Source organism: Raphanus sativus, chromosome 4 (genome assembly GCF_000801105.2).
Source record: "Raphanus sativus cultivar WK10039 chromosome 4, ASM80110v3, whole genome shotgun sequence".
In the NCBI taxonomy this organism is placed as follows: domain Eukaryota; kingdom Viridiplantae; phylum Streptophyta; class Magnoliopsida; order Brassicales; family Brassicaceae; genus Raphanus; species Raphanus sativus.
The window spans coordinates 32,957,313-32,977,964 of NC_079514.1; the positions used below are offsets into that span (position 1 = coordinate 32,957,313).

At 35.1% G+C, this 20,652-nt stretch overlaps 1 protein-coding gene, 2 long non-coding RNA genes, 1 other non-coding gene and 1 pseudogene across 6 annotated transcripts; 3 read left to right on the forward strand and 2 right to left on the reverse strand.

The window, feature by feature from the left end:
• Positions 1 to 4,222: 4,222 nt before the first annotated feature.
• Positions 4,223 to 5,171, reverse strand: LOC108852987 (ethylene-responsive transcription factor ERF056-like). The gene has a single exon (XM_018626453.2). It carries the CDS (start codon positions 5,010 to 5,012, stop codon positions 4,380 to 4,382), a length of 633 nt encoding a protein of 210 aa, XP_018481955.1. The 5' UTR covers positions 5,013 to 5,171; the 3' UTR covers positions 4,223 to 4,379.
• A 3,477-nt stretch (positions 5,172 to 8,648) lies between these two features.
• On the reverse strand, positions 8,649 to 8,722 carry TRNAI-AAU (transfer RNA isoleucine (anticodon AAU)). The gene has a single exon. It is a non-coding gene; the product is annotated as a tRNA-Ile (tRNA).
• A 1,245-nt stretch (positions 8,723 to 9,967) lies between these two features.
• LOC108852539 (uncharacterized) lies at positions 9,968 to 11,555 on the forward strand. Of its 3 annotated transcripts, none has more exons than XR_008944856.1 (4): positions 9,968 to 10,496; positions 10,588 to 10,752; positions 10,920 to 11,007; positions 11,085 to 11,555. It is a non-coding gene; the product is annotated as an uncharacterized LOC108852539 (long non-coding RNA). The 3 variants fall into 3 exon arrangements; XR_001949533.2 differs by having other exon boundaries at positions 10,598 to 10,752; XR_008944855.1 differs by having other exon boundaries at positions 9,974 to 10,752; positions 10,923 to 11,007.
• Positions 11,556 to 14,320: 2,765 nt separating this feature from the next.
• LOC130510887 (uncharacterized) lies at positions 14,321 to 16,956 on the forward strand. Its single transcript, XR_008944685.1, has 3 exons — positions 14,321 to 15,077; positions 15,149 to 15,294; positions 15,487 to 16,956. It is a non-coding gene; the product is annotated as an uncharacterized LOC130510887 (long non-coding RNA).
• A 910-nt stretch (positions 16,957 to 17,866) lies between these two features.
• LOC130511309 (uncharacterized) lies at positions 17,867 to 19,418 on the forward strand (annotated as a pseudogene).
• The last annotated feature ends 1,234 nt before the right edge of the window (positions 19,419 to 20,652 follow it).

The window sequence follows — 20,652 nt, forward strand, 5'->3', positions numbered from 1 at the left end:
CTTGGACGCGAAGAACAAAATCGCTTTTGTTGATAACTCTCTCCCTCGCCCTTCTGCAACTGATCCTCTTTACCGGATCTGGTCTCGATGCAACAGTATGGTTAAGTCGTGGATCCTGAACGCCGTTTCCAAACAAATCTATGGTAGCATCCTTTCCTTTGATGATGCTGCTCAGATCTGGAAAGACCTTCACGATCGCTTCCATAAAACCAACTTGCCTCGAACCTTTCAGTTGGTTCAGCAAATCCAGGATTTGCGTCAGGGTTCGATGGAGCTTTCCACATACTACACTACTCTGAAAACGCTTTGGGATAACCTTGACTGTTCTGAGATCTCTGATCCTTGTGCTTGTTGCAACGCTGTTAACTGTGCTGGTCAGCGTCAGGCTCAGGCTCGTGTTGATCGGTCCAGAACAATCAAGTTCCTTGCTGGCTTGAACGAAAAGTACTCAGTCATTTGTGGTCAAATCATTATGAAGAAACCACTTCCTGACTTGGCTGAGATCTGCAACATTCTGGATCAGGATGATAGCCAGCGTCAGTTCAACACACCCATCCCAGCAGCTTTTCACTTGAGTTCTTCACAGACTCCAACTCCCTTGGTGTCTTCTCCTCCAAGCAACGTTGCTCCTGATTCTTCTCCTGGTGCTTTGAATGCGTTCCAGAGAAAGGATAACCGCCCCATGTGTTCCCACTGTGGCGTTGCAGGACACATCATTGATCGTTGTTACAAACTTCATGGGTACCCTATTGGCTGGAAGAAGGGGAAACCCATTCATAGCAAACCCTCGTCTGCAGTTGCTGCCAACGTATCTGCTTCAGACGCTTCTTCTGGTGGTAACTTGGACTCTCTGGTTGGTAACCTTACCAAAGATCAGATCCAGGAGTTCATTGCTTACTTCTCATCTCAGCTCCAGCCCTCTTCCTCCTCCGTCAATAACATCACCACCACCTCACTTGCCTCAACAAGTCAGACTCCCTCTGTATCTCTTTCTCACCCTCCACATACAGTTTCATCTGTATACTTACTGTCTCTGCGTGTGTGACTACTGAGAAACTATGGATCATTGACTCCGGTGCAACCCACCATGTCACTCATGATCGATCTTTGTTCACTGAACTTGACACTTCTGTCGTTCATCATGTGAACCTTCCTACTGGACAGTCTGTTAAGATTGGTGGTGCTGGTACTATCATTATCAACACTGATATTGTTTTGAAGAACGTTCTTTTCATACCTGAGTTTCGCTTAAATCTGCTCAGCATCAGTGCTTTGACTACAGATCTTGGCTCCCGGATTATCTTTGATCCTCAGTGTTGTGTGATACAGGATCTTTCCAAGGGGTTGATGATTGGAAGAGGTAGACGGATAGCAAAATTATACGTTTTGGAAGGTGAAGACTCAGTATATGAAGACACTGCTTCCCCTTCTTTCGTTACAAACTCAGTTATTGATGCATCTGTTTGGCATCGCCGTCTTGGGCATACTTCTTTTACTCGTTTAGACTCTCTCGCAAATGTACTTGGGATTTCGAAATTTAAAAATAAAGGATTGGTTCATTGCGATATTTGTCATAGAGCTAAACAGAAGAAATTGCCTTTTCCTACACGTCAGAACATTTGTTCATCTCCTTTTGAGCTTTTACACATCGACACTTGGGGTCCTTTCTCTGAACCGACTCAAGATGGTCATCGATACTTCCTTACCATCGTCGATGACCACACTCGTGCCACATGGATCTATCTTATGAAGCTCAAGAGTGATGTTCTGCAAGTCTTTCCTTCCTTCATCTCTATGGTTGAGACTCAGTTTAATGCTAAGGTGAAATCAGTTCGTTCTGACAACGCTCCGGAGCTTCGCTTTGGTGACTTATACAGCAGAAAAGGCATCATCGCATACCATTCTTGCCCAGAGACACCCGAACAGAACTCCGTGGTTGAACGCAAGCACCAACACATTCTAAATGTTGCAAGGGCTTTGCTGTTTCAATCTCATGTTCCTTTGTCTTTGTGGGGAGATTGTGTGCTCACGGCTGTATTCCTCATCAACAGAACACCTTCTCCATTACTGTCTAACAAGACTCCCTTTGAAATTCTTCACGGCAAAGAACCTGAGTACACGAACTTGAAGACTTTCGGCTGTTTGTGCTATGCAAACACCTCTCCTAAGCAGCGTAATAAGTTCCAGGAACGTGCAAAAGCGTGTGTATTCCTTGGCTATCCTGCAGGATGCAAAGGTCACAAACTGTTGGATCTTCAGAGCAATTCAGTCTTTGTGTCTCGAAATGTGATCTTCTACGAAGATATATTCCCACTTCATAAATCTGACATTTCTACTGATGCTCAGATTTTCTTTCCTTACGTTGGGCACTCCTCTCCTGAGACTACATCTTCTGCTTCTGAAAGCTCTCTTCCTCCGGTGACTACTAAATCAGCTCGTCGCGTTTCTAAACCACCAAGTCATCTTCAAGACTATCATTGCTACGCTATGGATTCATCAACAGAGCATCCTATCTCTAATGTTGTCTCCTATGCAGCACTTTCTGACCCGTATATGATATTCATCAACGCTGTTAATGGTGTTGCTGAACCATCTACATACGCTCAAGCACGAAAGTTCAGAGAGTGGTGTGAAGCTATGGGCATTGAGATCACTGCGCTTGAGGATAATGATACTTGGTTGATATGCTCTTTACCTGCAGGAAAGAAAGCCGTGGGATGTAAGTGGGTGTACAAAGTTAAACTTAACGCCGATGGCACATTGGAGAGATTCAAAGCTCGCCTTGTCGCTAAAGGCTACACACAACAGGAAGGCCTTGATTACGTTGAGACGTTCTCCCCTGTTGCGAAGTTAGCTACGGTCAAACTCTTGCTTGCGGTCTCTGCTGCAAAGGGTTGGTCTCTCTATCAACTTGATATCTCCAATGCCTTTCTCAATGGAGACTTGGAAGAAGAAATCTATATGGAGTTACCACCTGGATACTCACCAAGAGAGGGGGAATCCTTCCCTCCCAACGCTGTTTGTAAGCTAAAGAAATCTATCTACGGTTTAAAACAAGCATCTCGTCAATGGTTCTTGAAGTTCTCTGAAACTCTACTTCAATTGGGCTTTGTGACTTCATCAGGAGATCAAACTCTGTTCCTTAAGAATGCTGGTGACGTTTATATGGCAGTGTTGGTATACGTTGATGATATAATCATCGCCAGTAGCTGTGACAAAGCTACTGAGCTCCTCAAGGCTGCGCTACAGACGTCCTTCAAGCTCAGAGATTTGGGTCCTCTTCGGTACTTTCTTGGTCTAGAAGTGGCTCGATCATCAGCTGGAATCAGCATCTGTCAAAGGAAATATGTCCTTGACCTTCTTACAGAAACGGGTCTCCTTGGTGCAAAGCCTTCTTCAATCCCAATGGATCCTAATGTCAAACTTTCAAAAGAAGATGGTGATTTGTTGACTGATGTAGAGCAGTATCGTCGGCTCATTGGGAAGCTTCTCTATCTCACCTTCACTCGTCCTGACATCACGTTTGCAGTACACAAACTATGTCAGTACACTGCTTCTCCAAGAACTCCTCATCTCAAAGCTGCCTACAAAGTTCTTCATTACTTGAAAGGCACGGTTGGCCAGGGTCTGTTCTACTCGGCTGATTCTGACTTGAAGTTGTCTGCGTTTGCAGATGCAGATTGGAGTGGTTGTCCAGACTCTCGACGTAGTGTCTCTGGTTTCTGTACGTTTGTTGGAAACTCACTGATTTCTTGGAAATCAAACAAACAGGATGTTGTTTCCAACTCCTCAGCTGAATCAGAGTATCGCGCCATGTCTGATGCCGTACGAGAGATGCTTTGGTTTCGAAATCTTCTGGAAGATCTCTGGATTGACATTTCTGAAGCTGCTCCTCTCTACTGTGACAACACTGTTGCACTGCACATCGCCAATAACTCTGTTTTCCACGAACGGACTAAGCACATGGAACGTGCATGTCACATTGTTCGGGAACGAGTTAAGCTTGGACAAATCAAGACACTTCATGTTCGATGAGCAAATCAACTCGCAGACCTGTTGACTAAGCCTCTCTACCCTACTCCTTTCCGGCATCTCTTAAGCAAGATGGGCATTATTAACATATATGCGCCATTTTGAGGGGGAATATTGATGTATAGATACCGGTTTGATGTATAGACACTGGTTATGACATTTCCGTTTAGCAATTGTAATTACTTTATCCGGTTTGTTCCGGTTAGTTTGTTAGGACAACTGTATATAGTCACATGACTATCACTCTTTTCAATATAATAGAAAAGTTCCTTTTGTCGTCTCTCTCTAAGCTTTACTTTACGCCATTGTCAAGCTTGAGAGCTTCTTTCTGTTCATCATTTGTTTTACTAAAATCTCCCAATCTCGTCGAGCTCAGAATCCGAGAATTTTAGGAACGTTATGCCATGTTCTGAAGACGAAGATTCCAACTTAGACTCATCCCACAACGAGTTCTTATCGTTTCTTGGTGAATCATCAGAGAAATTCATTTCTATGTGCTCTGTATTTGGCAAGAAAAGCTCTGTTTTATCCGCAGCAGAGCATATGTCCTCTGTTTTATCCGAAACAGAGCAAGTCTCTTCTGTTTTTCTCAAACTCTGACAAATAGCTTGGAGCTTGGCATCAACAGAGGAAGGGAGAGAATTGATCTCTTCGTGTTTGATGTTTGGGAAGTTAAGCTTTCCGACATCTCCACGGATTTGAAAAGCGGCTTGGTCATAAGCCAAGGCCGCTTCCTCGGCGGTTCCAAACGTTCCGAGCCAGAGCCGGGTCCGGCGTTTAGGTAGACGGATCTCAGCGACCCATTTTCCCCAATGCCTTTGCCTTACGCCTTTGTAGAGCTTCTGGGAGTTGGAGGAAGAAGCTGAGAGTTTCTTCGTTCTTATTCGGTTTGGAGAGAGGGTTCTATGGTTAAGCTGCTTCTGAGCCTGGTACATTTGGTATGGTGTGAGCTGGTTTAGACCGAGAGGCTTGGATTCCATGAGAGGGTCGAAGTAGAGAACTATGGCTGCCACTGATATAGAAATGGGTTTTGTAAAGGTGAGATTTTTATAATACACAAAGGGGAAAAAGCAACGGCTTTTATAACGCCTGTATCCATTGAATTCGTCTAGACATTACTTAAGAAATTATTTATATTTTTAATATCATTCATGAATGAAGCCAAGGTAAACAAATAGGAAATTGCCCTGTCTACATGTGCTCTGGATCTAGCCGGTCCGAGAAATAAAATATTTGTTTCTATTGTGTTTAAGACATGTTTTAATTTCAAATTTTAACACCCAATATATGACTCACCTTTGGGGAATAATTCAAAGGTTTTGAACCATCCAATCAATCGCAAACTTCCACGATTTGAGTATTTTAAATGTGTTAGTGACCTGATCATATATTTTAAATTTGTAAAAAAAACAAAATTTTGAAAAAGCTCAAACTAGTTATATGATCTATTGATCTCATATTATTATAAAATTCCAAAATAATTTATTTTTGATGATAAAAGTTGAAGATAAAGTGGTGACTGGTGAGGTTATTATTATAGCTACGTGTTTTTCACATTCACTTTGATTTGGTATCACATTTAAAATTTAATTAGAATTTAATCCGCACATTATCGCGGACATATTTTTCATTTTATAAATGCATACATTTGATACAATCATAAAGTTTAAATATATGATTTACATTTTAGTTTAAGTTTTTTATTCAGCATTATTAATATATAATGATTTAATTTATACTTTTTACTTTTTTATTCAACATTATTAATATATAATAAATTTTTTATACATTTTATATATTCCGATATATTTTTGAGTACAATGCAATAAATTCACAATCTGAAATAATCAAATAGAAAATAGAAAATCTCTTTTAAAATATGTTTTTCTTTTAAAAATATACAGTTTGCATTCAATACAGTTTTAAAATTTATTTAGTTATACTACAGAAATTATATTCATTTAATATAATTTATATTAACATGCTGTATTTAAAAAATTAACTATCTATCATTTTAGTATATTGCAGGATTTTATAAATAAATAGAATGTTCTGTTTTATTAATTTAGTCATATTATTTTGGTAAATTTTATATATAGTAGAAACTATTATTTTAGTAAATAAGAATTTTTAGATGTTATGGTATTAATTATTATGATTGTTTGTTACTAAATTAAGATTTCAAAATATTATACTACTTTCGATTTTTACAATAGTATTTTTGCGTGTAATCCACTTTAAATTATTACACTCATCTATGATTTATCTATTATAAAATTTGGGATATTTTTCACTTTGAGTTTAGAATAATTATTTTCAAAATCTTATATTTGCTCACAAAAAGATTTGAAAAGAACATAAATATTTTGAGTATGAAAGATAATATGACTTTGAATATTTTTGTTACCAAATTAATGCATTATTTTATAAAAACAAATATGTAATTTTTTGGTAATAGTTTTGTATTTTTCTTACCTGATTATTTTATAATGACAATAAAATATATTTGTATACAAATATGTAAATTTTTGGTAATAGTTTTGTATTTTTCTTAACTGAATTTTTTATAATGACAATAAAATATATTTGTATACTTTTTATTAGTATCTTTTGAATTATTAAAATTTTCTCATATCTTATTTTGTAAATTACACGGGAACTAAAAGTTTGTTATATACGGTTATATTTTGTATATAATCATTTTAGATAATATATTGTTATGAGTTTTCAATTAATTAAAATAATATATAGTTGTATATATAAAAGTTTAACATATGCTAATGTTTTTGTATAAAATATATATAGTTTATGAATTTTAATCATTTTTAACGGTGAATAATAGTTTATTTTATTTATTTATATGGAAGCACTTTTAAAATAAAACAGGTTAATTTACCAATTTTATATAGTTTTTTATTTATTTCATATAGTACTTCTATTTTAATACAATATATTATGAAATTTATAAAAAATAACAAATAATTTTATTTTATTGTTTTATTATAGAATTTTAATCGATATTAATATATAATAATACTATACTACTAATTAAGAAATTGATTATTTTTATCTTATAAAAACATTTATAACTTTTAGTAAGATTTTATTAGATTTCTTTCTTAACATATCTTTTTATAGTTAAAAATAAAATTAAAATCTATATTTCCACAACAGATTTGTTAGACTTATAATAATCTTTTTTGAAACACTAAAATAATTATCATGTCATATTAAGTAATTAATTAAATGGTCCTACTAAGACTTATCTATAGTAGATAAAAAGTAAGACAATTAATAGAGTAGATAAAAGATTATTTAGTTTAATTTACAAAAGGTTGTAAAAGCTATAACAACAAACACAATAACTAAACGGTTTAATATTCTAAGATTCTTTCAAAAGCCAACTTGCCTCCAAACTAGTTACCATAATTTTTTTGAATGAATGTAAAATTTATTCAATCAAAATTTTTGTTACATCAGTGCATCAGTGTTTGAACTTTAAATAGGATCAAAGAAATAAAATCTCTACAAGCCTCTACTCTTTGCTTTTATAATCTGGATCCAAACCAAACACATAAGCCTTCCTCAAGATATCTCTTCCCTTTTCCTTTGACTGCAAGAACTTCAGCCGAATCAGCTTGTCTACACAATACATCAGTACGCTTTCATCTCTCGGTTGCTCACCATGCCTACATGCATTTCTTTCTCTCCAAATACTATGCACCAAAGCTTTAGAGGCATACCGAATGAGGAACAGCTCAGTCGCTGTATGAGTAGACCTCAACTGTGAGATAGTTTCTAGAACTTCATTCCATTCAACAGTGAACTTCTCCTTCATAATACCTCTAACCAGATTCTTCCATATCTTCTCCGAGTATCGACATTTAAAGAAAAGATGCCGACAAGTTTCTTGTTCTTCTTTACATAGAATACACAATGTATCCAAAGTAGCATTCCACTTCTGCATTCTATCGCAAGTTTGCAATCTATTTCTAACAGTAACCCATAGCATAAAGAAAAATTTAGGAGTAGATTGAGGAAACCACACTCCTTTATTCCAATTACAAACAGGCTGCGCCCGTCTCATATACAACCAGGTCTTCTTAGTAGACAATAGATTTGCGAAACGATTCCCATCCTGCCTCCATAAGGCTATATCATCATCCACATAGCTTCTCCTACTTCTCAACTCTTCAATTTCACCCTCCACTTCATTGAGAACTTCCAGCCTATGCCTTTTCATACGATGGCTTAGTAGAACTTCCTCCATCGAAGGTCAATAACAAACAGATCCGACTAGTGAGTATTCTGGATCGTTGACAAATCTCAAATAAAATCTCCATTCCATACTCTATAATAATTTGATCAGAAAAAATAAATTAAACAAAAATATGGCCTATCAGGTCCGACTAGTAAGTATTCTAATCAAATTATTATAGATTTTATTTTCTGATCAAATTTCATAAGATGGTTTAGTAGAACTTCCTCCATCGAAGGTCAATAACAAACAGATCCGACTAGTGAGTATTCTGGATCGTTGACAAATCGTAAATAAAATCTCCATTCCATACTCTATAATAATTTGATCAGAAAAAAAAATAAATTAAACAAAAATATGGCCTATACAGGGATCGAACCTGTGACCTTCGCGTTATTAGCACGACGCTCTAAACAACTGAGCTAATAGGCCTTTTTGTTTGTCTATATTCTCAACTCTTAAAGCCTCTTCATTGTTACTTTGACAATGGCTACTACGTCCAACTGGTTTCTCTTCCTGAGCTCTCAATCTCTTCTCGTCCTACCTAACAAACAATCCATCTCTCTTACGCTTCCAACAATGGCGATAACGTCTCATCCAAATAAGATACTCCAACCGAACTCCGTAATAAAGTTTCTGGACTTTCTGATGTCCGTGTGATGTACTGATGTGAAATTTCAACCCTCCCCACTTACGCTTCTCTTCTCTAGCCTCCATCTCCAGGGTTCCCAGCATTTTCAAGTTTCAACGGTTATGGACATTAACAGCGTCAGAGAGATATTCCCTCATAGGTACATTTCTCTAGCAGTTGATGAGATTTCGTTGAGACCCATATTTGAAAGATTCTTTTTGAGGGATCTTGAGGTGTCCACCTGGTATTTCAGCAGTACTGATTAAGAACGTCGCTACTATTAGCAATGACAAAAGGGAAGATGTGTCTTAACTTATAAATTAAATGAATCTTTGTTTCATTATGCCAATTTAGATATATGTTTGCATATTTTATATGGAATACCCTATTTCCTATAACTTTTTTCAATTTCTGAAATTTTAAAATTGTACAAATTATACTAGTTAATCTCAATTATATTAGTCAGATCACCCACATAAAATTTGTAATTAGCTTATCTAATATGGAAAACCAAATTTATAAATGTTGGTTTTGCCAATTTTCGTCATTACAAAATTGTAATAGCTGTACCAAATAAATCAGATGTGAAAATGTTTGGTAAATTATACAAAGTTACACATGTTGAAAACTAGAATTTTACCGTCTATAGGAAAAACACTAATATATTATGACATTTTTAATAAATTATTACCTGTTAAAATATAATATTTATATGTAACTGTATCAAAACTTTAACTAATTATAATTAGCTGTAATAAAATCAGAATAACATTTAACATCTTATTATAAATAATTAATACATAATTATTTTAATCATTTTATTTATCTAAATGTTTCTAATTGTCTTGGTTTTTATAGTTGTTTTAGTTATCCATGTAATACCAACAATTCATATTCATAGTCATTAATATTTAATTTCTTAAAACTCTGATTTTTCAATATAAGATTTTTTTAGATCCAAAAATTTTAATTTCGTAATGAATATCTTTGAATCATGTAATCTATTACTATAAAGTGAGGATGTTTCTCTCCTGCTGACACATCAGATGCCAGGTCAGAAATAGAGTCTATGTGACACCGACACGTGTCGCGTTAAATGAAACGCAGTGTTGTGGACTTCGACTTTCATCGTCTCTTCCAATTGGGCTTCGCGTTGCTCTCCGGTTTTGAGACCCAGCGACCATACGACTACAGAGAAATCCTAATCGGTGGTGAAGAACGCATTTATGATTATCGTTTCTCTTCGGAATCGGTGGATGGGACGATCCAGTTCCTGTAATGGTTTTCGTGGTGATTAATCGTCTTAAATCCTCTTAATTCGTGAGCCCACCTCGAAGCTTTTGTTTGCGATGTTCGTCGGCGAGTTCTGGTATAAATAAGTTACGATCTTTTCTCTGCGAATCGCGATCTCTACATCTCAATTCTACTCATCTCACTCACATACATCTCGATCCACACACATCGCGTTGGCTGAGATGTTCATTCTTCCACTGTCGAGGTGCAATTGATCAGGTTTTTAGATGTAAAAGCATCTTCTTTTTCTTATGAGTTTCAGTGATTTGGAGCAGAATATGGGTACTCTTCAAGTTCTCTCCGTCTCTTTAGTTTCCCTTTTGTACACTTTCCAGTGAATTTTTTTTTTTTTTTTCATGTAATCCCAAAAAAGTTTATTGCAGTCTAATGGCTAACTCATCGGTTTATCTTGCGCTGGCCACTGTTCTTTCACTTGATGTGCGAGTTCTTAGATCTGGGAGGCGAGGAACATGAAAAGCTGTGGCGAGTTAATTGGGTGTGAACATGCTTCTTGATGTAAAGATTCTTCTTCCTTGATGTAAATGTTCTTCCTTTCTTTCAACTCATGATCATTGTATTTTTAAACTATTATCAAGCGATTGTGTTCATATCTTTATTGAACCTTTGTTGATTACCTTATCGCTTCTTCTTCTTCTTTGGTCACAGTCTTAGAGTTATAGATTGTTTTTTTTTGCTTCATTTTAGCAGAGAACATGGTATCTAGATCACCATAGAACCTGAGTCATCACCACCACGTACTGGAGAAGGATCCGGTGAGAAGATTTGGACATCAGTAAGTCTCTTACTCTTAGGGCCATAGTGTTTGGTGTCTCTTGATTTTTTTAGTTTCTTACTGTTTTTGTTTGATAGGACTGAACTTAGTGTGATGTTGGATGAAGATTTAGTAGACTACAATGGAAATAATATAAAGAGATGATATAGCTTATGGTGGAATCTGTAAGGAAACAATCCCTGGAGCTGCATGAGAAAAAAGGGATTATGATTTAAAACAGTCTTTGGAAGCACAATTAGTCTCAACGACAAAGAAATGTGAAAAGCAAAAGAGAGAGCTTCAAGTTAGAAGAAACTTGAAGGAGAAGGAACTTGAAGAAAGAGAGGAAGAGCTTGAATGGAAGGAGGTTGAACGATCATCCGAGAATAGAAAGAGATCCAAAGATGAATTTGAGCCTTCATTGCTGGCTGAGAAGGACAGAGAGACGACGATCCTACAAGAATAGACTCAATCAGTCAATTGTTTTTAGTTTTCTTTAGACCATAACAGAAGAAGTTGATAAAAAAGGAAAATACAGAAGAATAAAATATTACAGAGATAAAACTGCTTATGAAATGTTTATAATAGACAAACATACTGCTCTCTTCTCTTTTCAAATGGTTTTCTAGATATTCTATCAACCCTGGAATAGTGCAACTCAAAGCTTATCTGAAAACAACAAAGGTTCATACCTATACGATTTAATCGTGACAACACTCACTCAATCTCCACAGTTTACATCATTGCAGGACATTTAGAGTTGTGGTTCGATGGAAATCTGAAACCAAGTATAACTAAATGAGGATATGTTAAGACGTCCTACAATTGGTCCTGCTTTGTTTCTGTTGGAAACAAGTGCTGGTTCGTAATCTAAGCAAAAGCTAATATACTACAAATCTCTGGTCCAAACAAAACTTATTCGTTTTCAAATGATAGTTAGTACCAGTCCCATATTACATCAATATAATGATGCTATCTATTAATTTAATACAACTGATGTGTCAAAACGATGGTTTAAATCATATGGGTTATATTGCAGATATTACAATGAACATAGTATCAGTCGTGTAACACACATGGCTAATCACAATTAATCACCCCAAACCTTCCACAATTGTATAAATGTATCCAATTACCCAGTTCATCACAATCTTCACAACACAAACTCTTTCACAATGACTAAACATCTTAGAATTTCTCCCCGTAAGTCCGTAGTGTCCTCCCACCGTCTCCCACAATTTGTCTTCACACTTTTCGGTTTTCATGCTCTCTTATTATTTTTTTTCTGCTATCATTGCATGAAATATTATTCTACTTTTTATAAGAAATCCAAGTTCACATTATTATCGAATCACTCAAATTGCATGTTAAAAAGAAAATGGTTATAAAATGAGAAAGTGATTACTCTTACAATATCATCGAAGATAGACATGATGTTCCCAAAAAGCTTAGAATGTCAAAATGCATTTAACAATATTCTACACTACTAATATACAAAAACAAATATTATACACTACTCAGACAGTGACTGATTTAATAAATTTCTATATTAAATAGTTTAAATAAAAAAATTAAATTCAAATAAATATAAATTTAGTACCAAACATATTTATCATCTACATCTACACGTATGATTTTTTTTGTTATCAACTTAGCACAGACTCATATTGACTCATTAAACTACACCAATAACTCTGCATCCAAGCATATGCTAAATCATTAAATATAAAATTTACATATGTTTATATATATAAAAATAATTTAGAAATATATAAATATAAAATATATAAATATCTAATAAACAAAAAAGTAATGAAATACTATCAAGTCAGTCAATATATAATATTTGAATATGTATAGTTAAATTACCATAAGAATTATATTTTATAAATTAGTCAATAACATTTGATAATATGGGTAACTTCGTTATATATATATATATCAGTGATGTTGGTTTTACGGTGACTGTCAAACGCCTACACTCATCAGCTACTACTCAGTTTTTATACTTTCCAGTTTCAATATTTTCTTATTTTGATTAGGTTTGTATTACTATCTTCTTCTCACTTAATATAATATTCTATTTTTAATAAGAAATGCAACTTTAAATAATCATCATTTCAACTCCAATAGCATGTCGAAAGATTATGATTTTAACATAAAAATAAATATTTTATAGCATACACAAAAAATTACAGACAACTCAATCCTTCTAAACCCAAATATTAGGAGTCATAAATAACACACCAAATACGAAATCAATTTTTTTTTTTAGAAAAACAACATGAAGACTATTTGAAGCACTCACAGTATACCAATGCCACAACTCTTTAATAAAAAAACAACAATTAGAAACAAGTAAAGGGGGTGGTGTATTCAACCGAGAGTTTTAGGTGATTTGTATTAAAGTGATAAATCCACTGTTATTCAAATATGAATTTTAAAAAATTATTTAAAATACACTGTTATTGAACTAATTCATTTAAAATTCACTGTTATTGAACTTGACATTTCGTAAAGTACTCTGAAATCCATTGTTATTGAAAATATTTTAAGTTGTGAGTTTTAAAGTTTTATGTGTTTTAAGGATATTTAGATGGATTTTCTTAGTTAAAAAAAATAAAAATCACATCTCTTGATTTTAGATGATATTCTGGAGTAGTTTAACAAAAATCACCTAAATCTCTGCAATTTATTGAAATCATCTAAAACTTCATTAAAATTAAATCACATCAAATGTTAAATTGAATACACCCCCAAAATATATTTTATCACATATAATCTCTCTTTACCTAAAACTTTCTAAAAGACAAAATATTATCATATACATCTCTTGCAAATGGAAACTAAAAACACAATCTTTAAATTATATTATCTAAATAACAAACAAAGGGAACAAAGTGTATCCCGCCCGTAGGGCGGGCTCGACCTAGTCTATATATATAAAGAACTGTTTTAATCCCTTCTGTGGTGTCCACATGGGATGCCAGCTCAGAAATTCGAGCTCCATGGCGCTGACACGTATGAAACGCTACGTTTCATTAAAGTGCTCCTTTCATAATTTCGGGCCTGACATTGGGCTTCATGGCGTGCGGGCGTTTGCGACCCAAAGGACGATGGAAACCCTAATCAGTCGCGAGGTGAACCTTTGTGTTCTTCGTTTATCTCCGATCGGTAGAGGGACGATTTGGATTCTGTAACGTTGCGTTGTGATTTAATTGTCTTAAATCGTCTTAAATTTCATTACCAAGCTTTTCTATTCAGATCTTTATTGAATGAGTTATTTTGAAAATATGATGGCAGCCACCGTGAATGTCCACCGACTTAGAAGACTCACTTTAGATCTCAGATCCTCTTCCCTTCCATTCACCTTCACCTCTTCCTCCTTCAGACGATGCCATTTCCTCAAGCCATGCTCTTCCCTCAAATAAACGAAGAAGCAACAACCTCTTCTCCGCCTTCTTCCACCACCGCTCCTCCTAAGAGTCTCCGATGGTTCTTCAATCCCAGATACAGCGATGACAATAAAGAAGATGACGCCTACATCCCCCACGGCCGAGAGCGATGACAGATCAAATGGGGATACTGCTATCAAGGGTACGATTTTGGCCGGAGTTATGTTGATTGGTACTGTTGGCTACGTCTACAAGGACCAGATCCATATATATTCTCATTCAGTTCTCCACTTTCATCGAAGGTTCAACTAACATTGAATCAAATGATCTCAGTGACAATTGATGCATTTATACAAGTTTTGAGATCAGTTTCAGAGCTGACATGAGTTTTGTCTTGACGGAGTGAAAACAGGTTATGGTCATGCTGGGTATGCACTTTTCATTGCTGTGTACGCTGGCCTTGAGGCAAGCTTCTTCATAATCTCCTCTTTTTCATGTCATTAAGACTTTGTAGCCTAAATTTTGAAGCTTTTGGTTTCTGTTTCATAAGATACCAGCCATTCCGGAACTCCCGTTGACTCAAGTTGAGTTTAATGAATTTGGTGGAAGCTCAATGTTGGCTACAACTCTTGCTTGGAACAATGAGCTGTCGACGCCAGAGAATGCTATTGAAGCACTCAAGAGAGTATGCATCAGGTAAACAAAGAACAGATTATGCTTTAGGTTATTGTATGGTCTTCACACTAACGAGAACTTTGTTGTGTCAGGATTCTTCTGTTATGATAAGGTTACGAAGGGAGACTCTAAGAGTGTATGTTCTTAGCAAGAACCGTGTTCCCAGTAAAGGAGCACATTACCTTGCTGTAGAGAAGGCTTTGGAGATGATTGAGCGAAAATTTCATCTCTTAGCAAGGTAGTTTAGTGACCAAATTCCATATCTATTCTTGCACTTTTATGTTTCCAGCTTAATTGATGTTTTCTGTTTGCAAAAACAGGTTGTGCTTTCACAATTACATGTGTGTTTTTGTCTAAGGCTACTATATTCACTTTTTAAGAATAAAGCAATGTTAGGACTTGAATCTCACTCTGAGTTATTGTTTGACAGAGTGAAGGGCATGATGCTTATCAATTCTGACTGCAACCACCTGGTGCACAAGCTTTTATCGGGAACACGGTATGGTACGTAAGTAGTCTCTTGATGCATTCTGTTTGATTTACATATCTGGAACAAATTGTTGTTAAAGAACATAGTACTTGAATAACTTTACATCACATGATCATCTAGATAGCTTGAAATTAAGCACTGTCAATGTTATCTCCATTCTTATCTTTTCTATTGATATGTGATCATTGTTGCTTCCACCGTTGCATTATTGATCCGTTATTTGTGAGTAATGTGTAAGAGCGTTGTTGAACGATCTTGCAACATGTTTTTTTGTGAGTAGTGTGTAAGAGCGTTGAACGCTCTTAAATCCTTTGCAAGAGTTTCTGCAGACTCATCATCTTTCTCATTCCTCTTCTTTCTAACAGTCATGAAAATCTCATGGGACTGGTGAACAGAAATACTGAGTTATGAACAACTCATGTGTATCCTGCAAGGCTTCTGACAGAATCAAGAGATATGGAAACGAAAACCCTACCGCAAGTGATTATGATCCGTTGCAACATTCACGTCCATTGGAGACAGCCACTACACATGTTCAGCCTGCTTGCGACGGGAGCACTGTTGAGAGCTACTGGTTTTAGCATTTGAGTGTTTTCTCAAAAAGGCACGCAAGACTTAATTGATCAAGTTAGAAAGTTGATAATTTATCATACTGACCCAGTCACAGAGATAAGTTCTATGATGAAAGTAACTAATCATTATTACACAGGAAAGATATTTATCTTACTACTTGGAGTGAAAGTATACATGCTAACGGAAATTAAAGTTGCTATTGTTGTGTGCAATATTTTGAAGTTGAAAGTGCTTTAATGATATACGCTTATAGCCGAATCTCTCCAGAACAGTGAAGATATGTTCTTTTTTTTTTTTTTTGGCTAACAAGAAGGATATGTTCTTTCTAAATGAAAAGATATGAAAAACAGTTTAACTACAAGATTGAATGACATGAAATATATTTATTCAGATCATAGGACAATCAAATAAATGATATAATCTTACAGAAAAACTAAAAGTCGAGTTCTTCCAAATGCGCACGGAAGGACGCATAAAAATAATAAAATGAATAACAGCTTTTATGTTTAGCAAGTTTTTTTTTTTGAACAACGCATTTGGAAATTCAACTGTTCATATTTTGATGATTTTAAATACAAACTTGGATACAAGTCCTCGCATTTTTGAACTTTTGTGATTACCCTGTTTTGTAAGTAGTTACAAGATTTATAAAGAGATTATTCGCTAAATAACTAAAACAAGGGAAATTAGATTTTGGGAGAGAGAGTAGAGAAAGATAGAAAGCGAAAGTAAGAGAGAGAGAGTGAGTTTTCGGTTAGTTAGTGAATTATAGTTTTTTGGGGGTTATTTGACTTAATTTCCAATTTATAAAGTAGTCACCTATAAATTAACCATTATTGCTTAATAAAATGTTTTAAAAGTAATTTCTTTTATAGCATACACAAAATATTATCCACTACCTGATCTTTCCGGATCCAAAATATTAAAAACCACAAATAACATGATAGCTAAAAAAAACATGATGAGCTCAAATTTTTGTAAAATAAAAACAATATGAAAAATTAAGTTTACCAGAAAAAAAACATGAAAAATTAAAAACCATTTGAAACCCTCACCACATATCAATGCCACAACTCTTTAATACATAAACAATTATTCTTAACAATCAAAATATAATTTATCATATATAATTCTTTATCACCTAAAACTTTTTAAAAGACAAAAATTATTAGTATTATATATATCTTTTGCAAATACAAATATAAAACACAAACCACAAATTCATACAAAAAATAATAATTTAGATCACAAGTAAAGTATATCCCGCCCGTAGGGCGGGCCAACCCTAGTCTAATACTATAAAGAAGAGCATTACTCTCTTCTCATCAAGACACGTCAACAATTCGAAGTTTCACGTATCTACACGTGTCCTGTGCTCTCAATACTCCCCGTTTCATTAACTTAGATATTCTGGTGAGTTGGGCATCTTTCTTTACATATACATTTTGAAGTGCTTCTGGGCTAAAAAATCGGATGGGTTTAACTTTAGATATAGAAGTAGCTCAATAGCCCAATAATTGTAGTTCGTCTTTCTTCAGACTTTTGATCTTCGTCCTTGTCTCTCAAACGTCTGTAACGGTATGCCTTCATCGTCTTTAATCCATTTAATTGAATTAACCCCAACAAAGTCTTCAATGCATGGTTAAGATCAGTGAGTCGGTGCATCTGCGAGTATAAAAAGTTATGCATTCCTCCTCTCAAACCATCTTATCAATCTGTTCAAACGAAATAAATTTTTTTTCCGAAAATGGCTAAATCCAAAATTTTTCTTTCCGATTTGAAGTCCGACAGATTTTCTTCCACAATTGAGGTTCGATTGCTGTTATTGTGGAATCTGGACTTTGGTCAACTATTCACCAACCCTTCTATTCAACAATCGATGTCTCCTTCAGTAGAAACCAGGAACTCATCAAAGAGCTCAATACTTTTTTTTTTGACTAAAGGCTTTCAAAGAGAGCTCAATACTACACCACCAGGATCGAAAATCTCTCTTTTTTCAGTTTTGGTCTCTGCTGTTAGGGTTTAGAGAGTTGAGTTTTGTTTTGCTGTTGTTGTGTAGCATTGTGGAGAGTGTTGTAGGAGTGGCTGAGCTTCAACCAGGAGATCACGTTCTTCCCATCTTCACCGGAGATTGTGGAGACTGCAGTCACTGCCACTCGGAGGAATCCAACATGTGTGACCTTCTCAGTATCAACACCGACAGGGGAGGGATGATACGCGACGGTGAATCAAGATTCTCCATCAACGGCAAACCGATACACCAATAAATAGCTTCATTAGGAACTGACATGTGGCTTCTCTTGGAACTCTTCTTCTACGACTTTGTTTACTTTGGGTTTCTTTGTTTGCTTTAAATTTGTTGGACTCTCTTTTTTTAATTAGGCCTAAACCTGAAATCAATCCACCATCTCTGGTCAATCAAGGCGTAATGGTTTACGGTTGCATTCAATCAATCCGTACCCGGAAAGATTCTGAGAGGGGTCGAGTCATCTGCGTTTTCTGTGGCAAGCAGCAATGATAATCGAAATCTTCCTGATCCAATCAAGATTTTCTCAACTTCCGTCTACTAACGTTTCTCAGTCCTCCTGATCCAACCAAGCTTACCTTCACTTCAGCCTACAGACGGTTTCTTAGCTCTCTTAATTTAGATGATAGCTAAAAACATTAAATCTCATCATTCAGACAATGTTTTTGCTCATAATACTTTTCATTATGTTTATTTTCTTTTGCTATTGTAATTTGTAAAGAACGGGACTTTATGAAAAGATTCTATCTGTAGAGCCACTAAAGGAAACGAATGGATCAAGCAGAGGAGCTAAGGCACCCTTAGTAGAAGGAATTGTTTTGTCTAAGTTTCTTGATCAGCATGTACAATGGTCTGTAAGAGAAGAAACATTGATGGACTATCAGTACATAATAAAATACTATGAATCTAGGAGGAATCGGTGTTGATGATTATTTTGTTGCAGCGGAGATCTTACCAAAGTGGATCTATTAGGGAGTAAACCCGAGGACTATTTGATAAGTGACAAGAGCTAATCAGTTGTTAAATCACAGCAGAATGAGAAATGTTGGTTTGCCAAGGGAAAAGATGTGAAGAAAAATGCTTTGTCTGGATGACATGAGAATCTTAGTTTGTTTGCAGGACGAGATGTACAGGATAGTGTTTCTTCAATCTATAAACATGATTTATTCAAAAAAAATAAAACATGATAGTGTTTCTGGTCAATCAACATGATAGTGTTTTCTTAAGACTACCCCTCTTTCCTTCATTTTAGAGAATATATACCTACAAATAAGAGAGTCCGCTTCGCTACATGTCTCTTGCTCCCTCTTATACTAAGAGAATCACTCACCAGCGATGGCAGCTTCTTCCATTTTGATTGCCTATCTAAAAGCCGCTACTGTAACGACATCGTCGAAGTCCAAATGTTGAAATTTTGGGAGGTCTGTAATTTGAAGAAAGGTGGCGAGCTCATGGGGTAGACATGCCCCTCCTTGACCAGAAGTTGATTCCGGCGAGCCATGGCCTCTCTTGATACATGAGAAGCAGCTGTAGTGACTTGTATAGTTTACATAGAAATATTTTAGAATCTATGAAATGCACCCTTACCTGATTTCAAATTTCACTCTGTTACGGTAAACTAACAGCAGTATACTAATCTCTGTTACCACCATGGACGGGCACACATATGCACACAATAATTGCATCTGTGTCTTCATATGCCTGCACAATTTAAAATAGACACATAGTTATGTTCACTGCGAGTTGAACATTTTTTCCCGTTCACAAATTTACCTAATCGAACAGCCAGCTTACATTGTCCAAACAGTGGGTTTACAAACTACTAACACTTTTTTTTTGAAGAACAACAAACTACTAACACAGCCAAAGGATCTAATAAAAGAACGCACAAAGCCTATTATTACACTATCACCGCCACATCGTTCAATTAATTTATGATAGACTTAACCATCTCAATCGGAATGAAGCGTTGACATGGTCTTCTTATAAAATAAACCACTTTTTAATCACTAGGAACCAACCAAGTAAATATTAAATGGTAATAAGTCACGTGTCTACTAAAGAAATTTTTAACATTAACAGAACTTTATATTGATTCACATTTTAAGAAGAAATTAGCAGGTTTAAAGATTTTTTAAAAAAAACTTCAAAGTACAGTAGAAAATCCATAAATTAATACTCAATCAATTAATAAATATTATAAATTATTATTTTTGTTTTAAGTTGGACCAATTCAAAATACGAGACACAAATCGATAAAATAATAAGATAATATTTTTCAAAAAATCTTACATAAATATGTGATCTCATTAAAATTATAAGTTAATAATTTATATGTATGTATATTTTATATAAGCACAAACCAACCGTTATATTATTTATTTTATATCTACAATAAATTATTTTTATATTTTCTTAACATTTAATATATTTTAATGAGATTTAGTAAAAATAGCTAAAACATATTTAAGTTCTATGAAACATATCATTATTATTATACACCAAAT

Coding starts and splice junctions, on each gene's coding strand:
- LOC108852987 (XM_018626453.2), bottom strand. CDS start 5,012: ATGGAATCCAAGCCTCTCGGTCTAAACCAGCTCACACCATACCAAATG.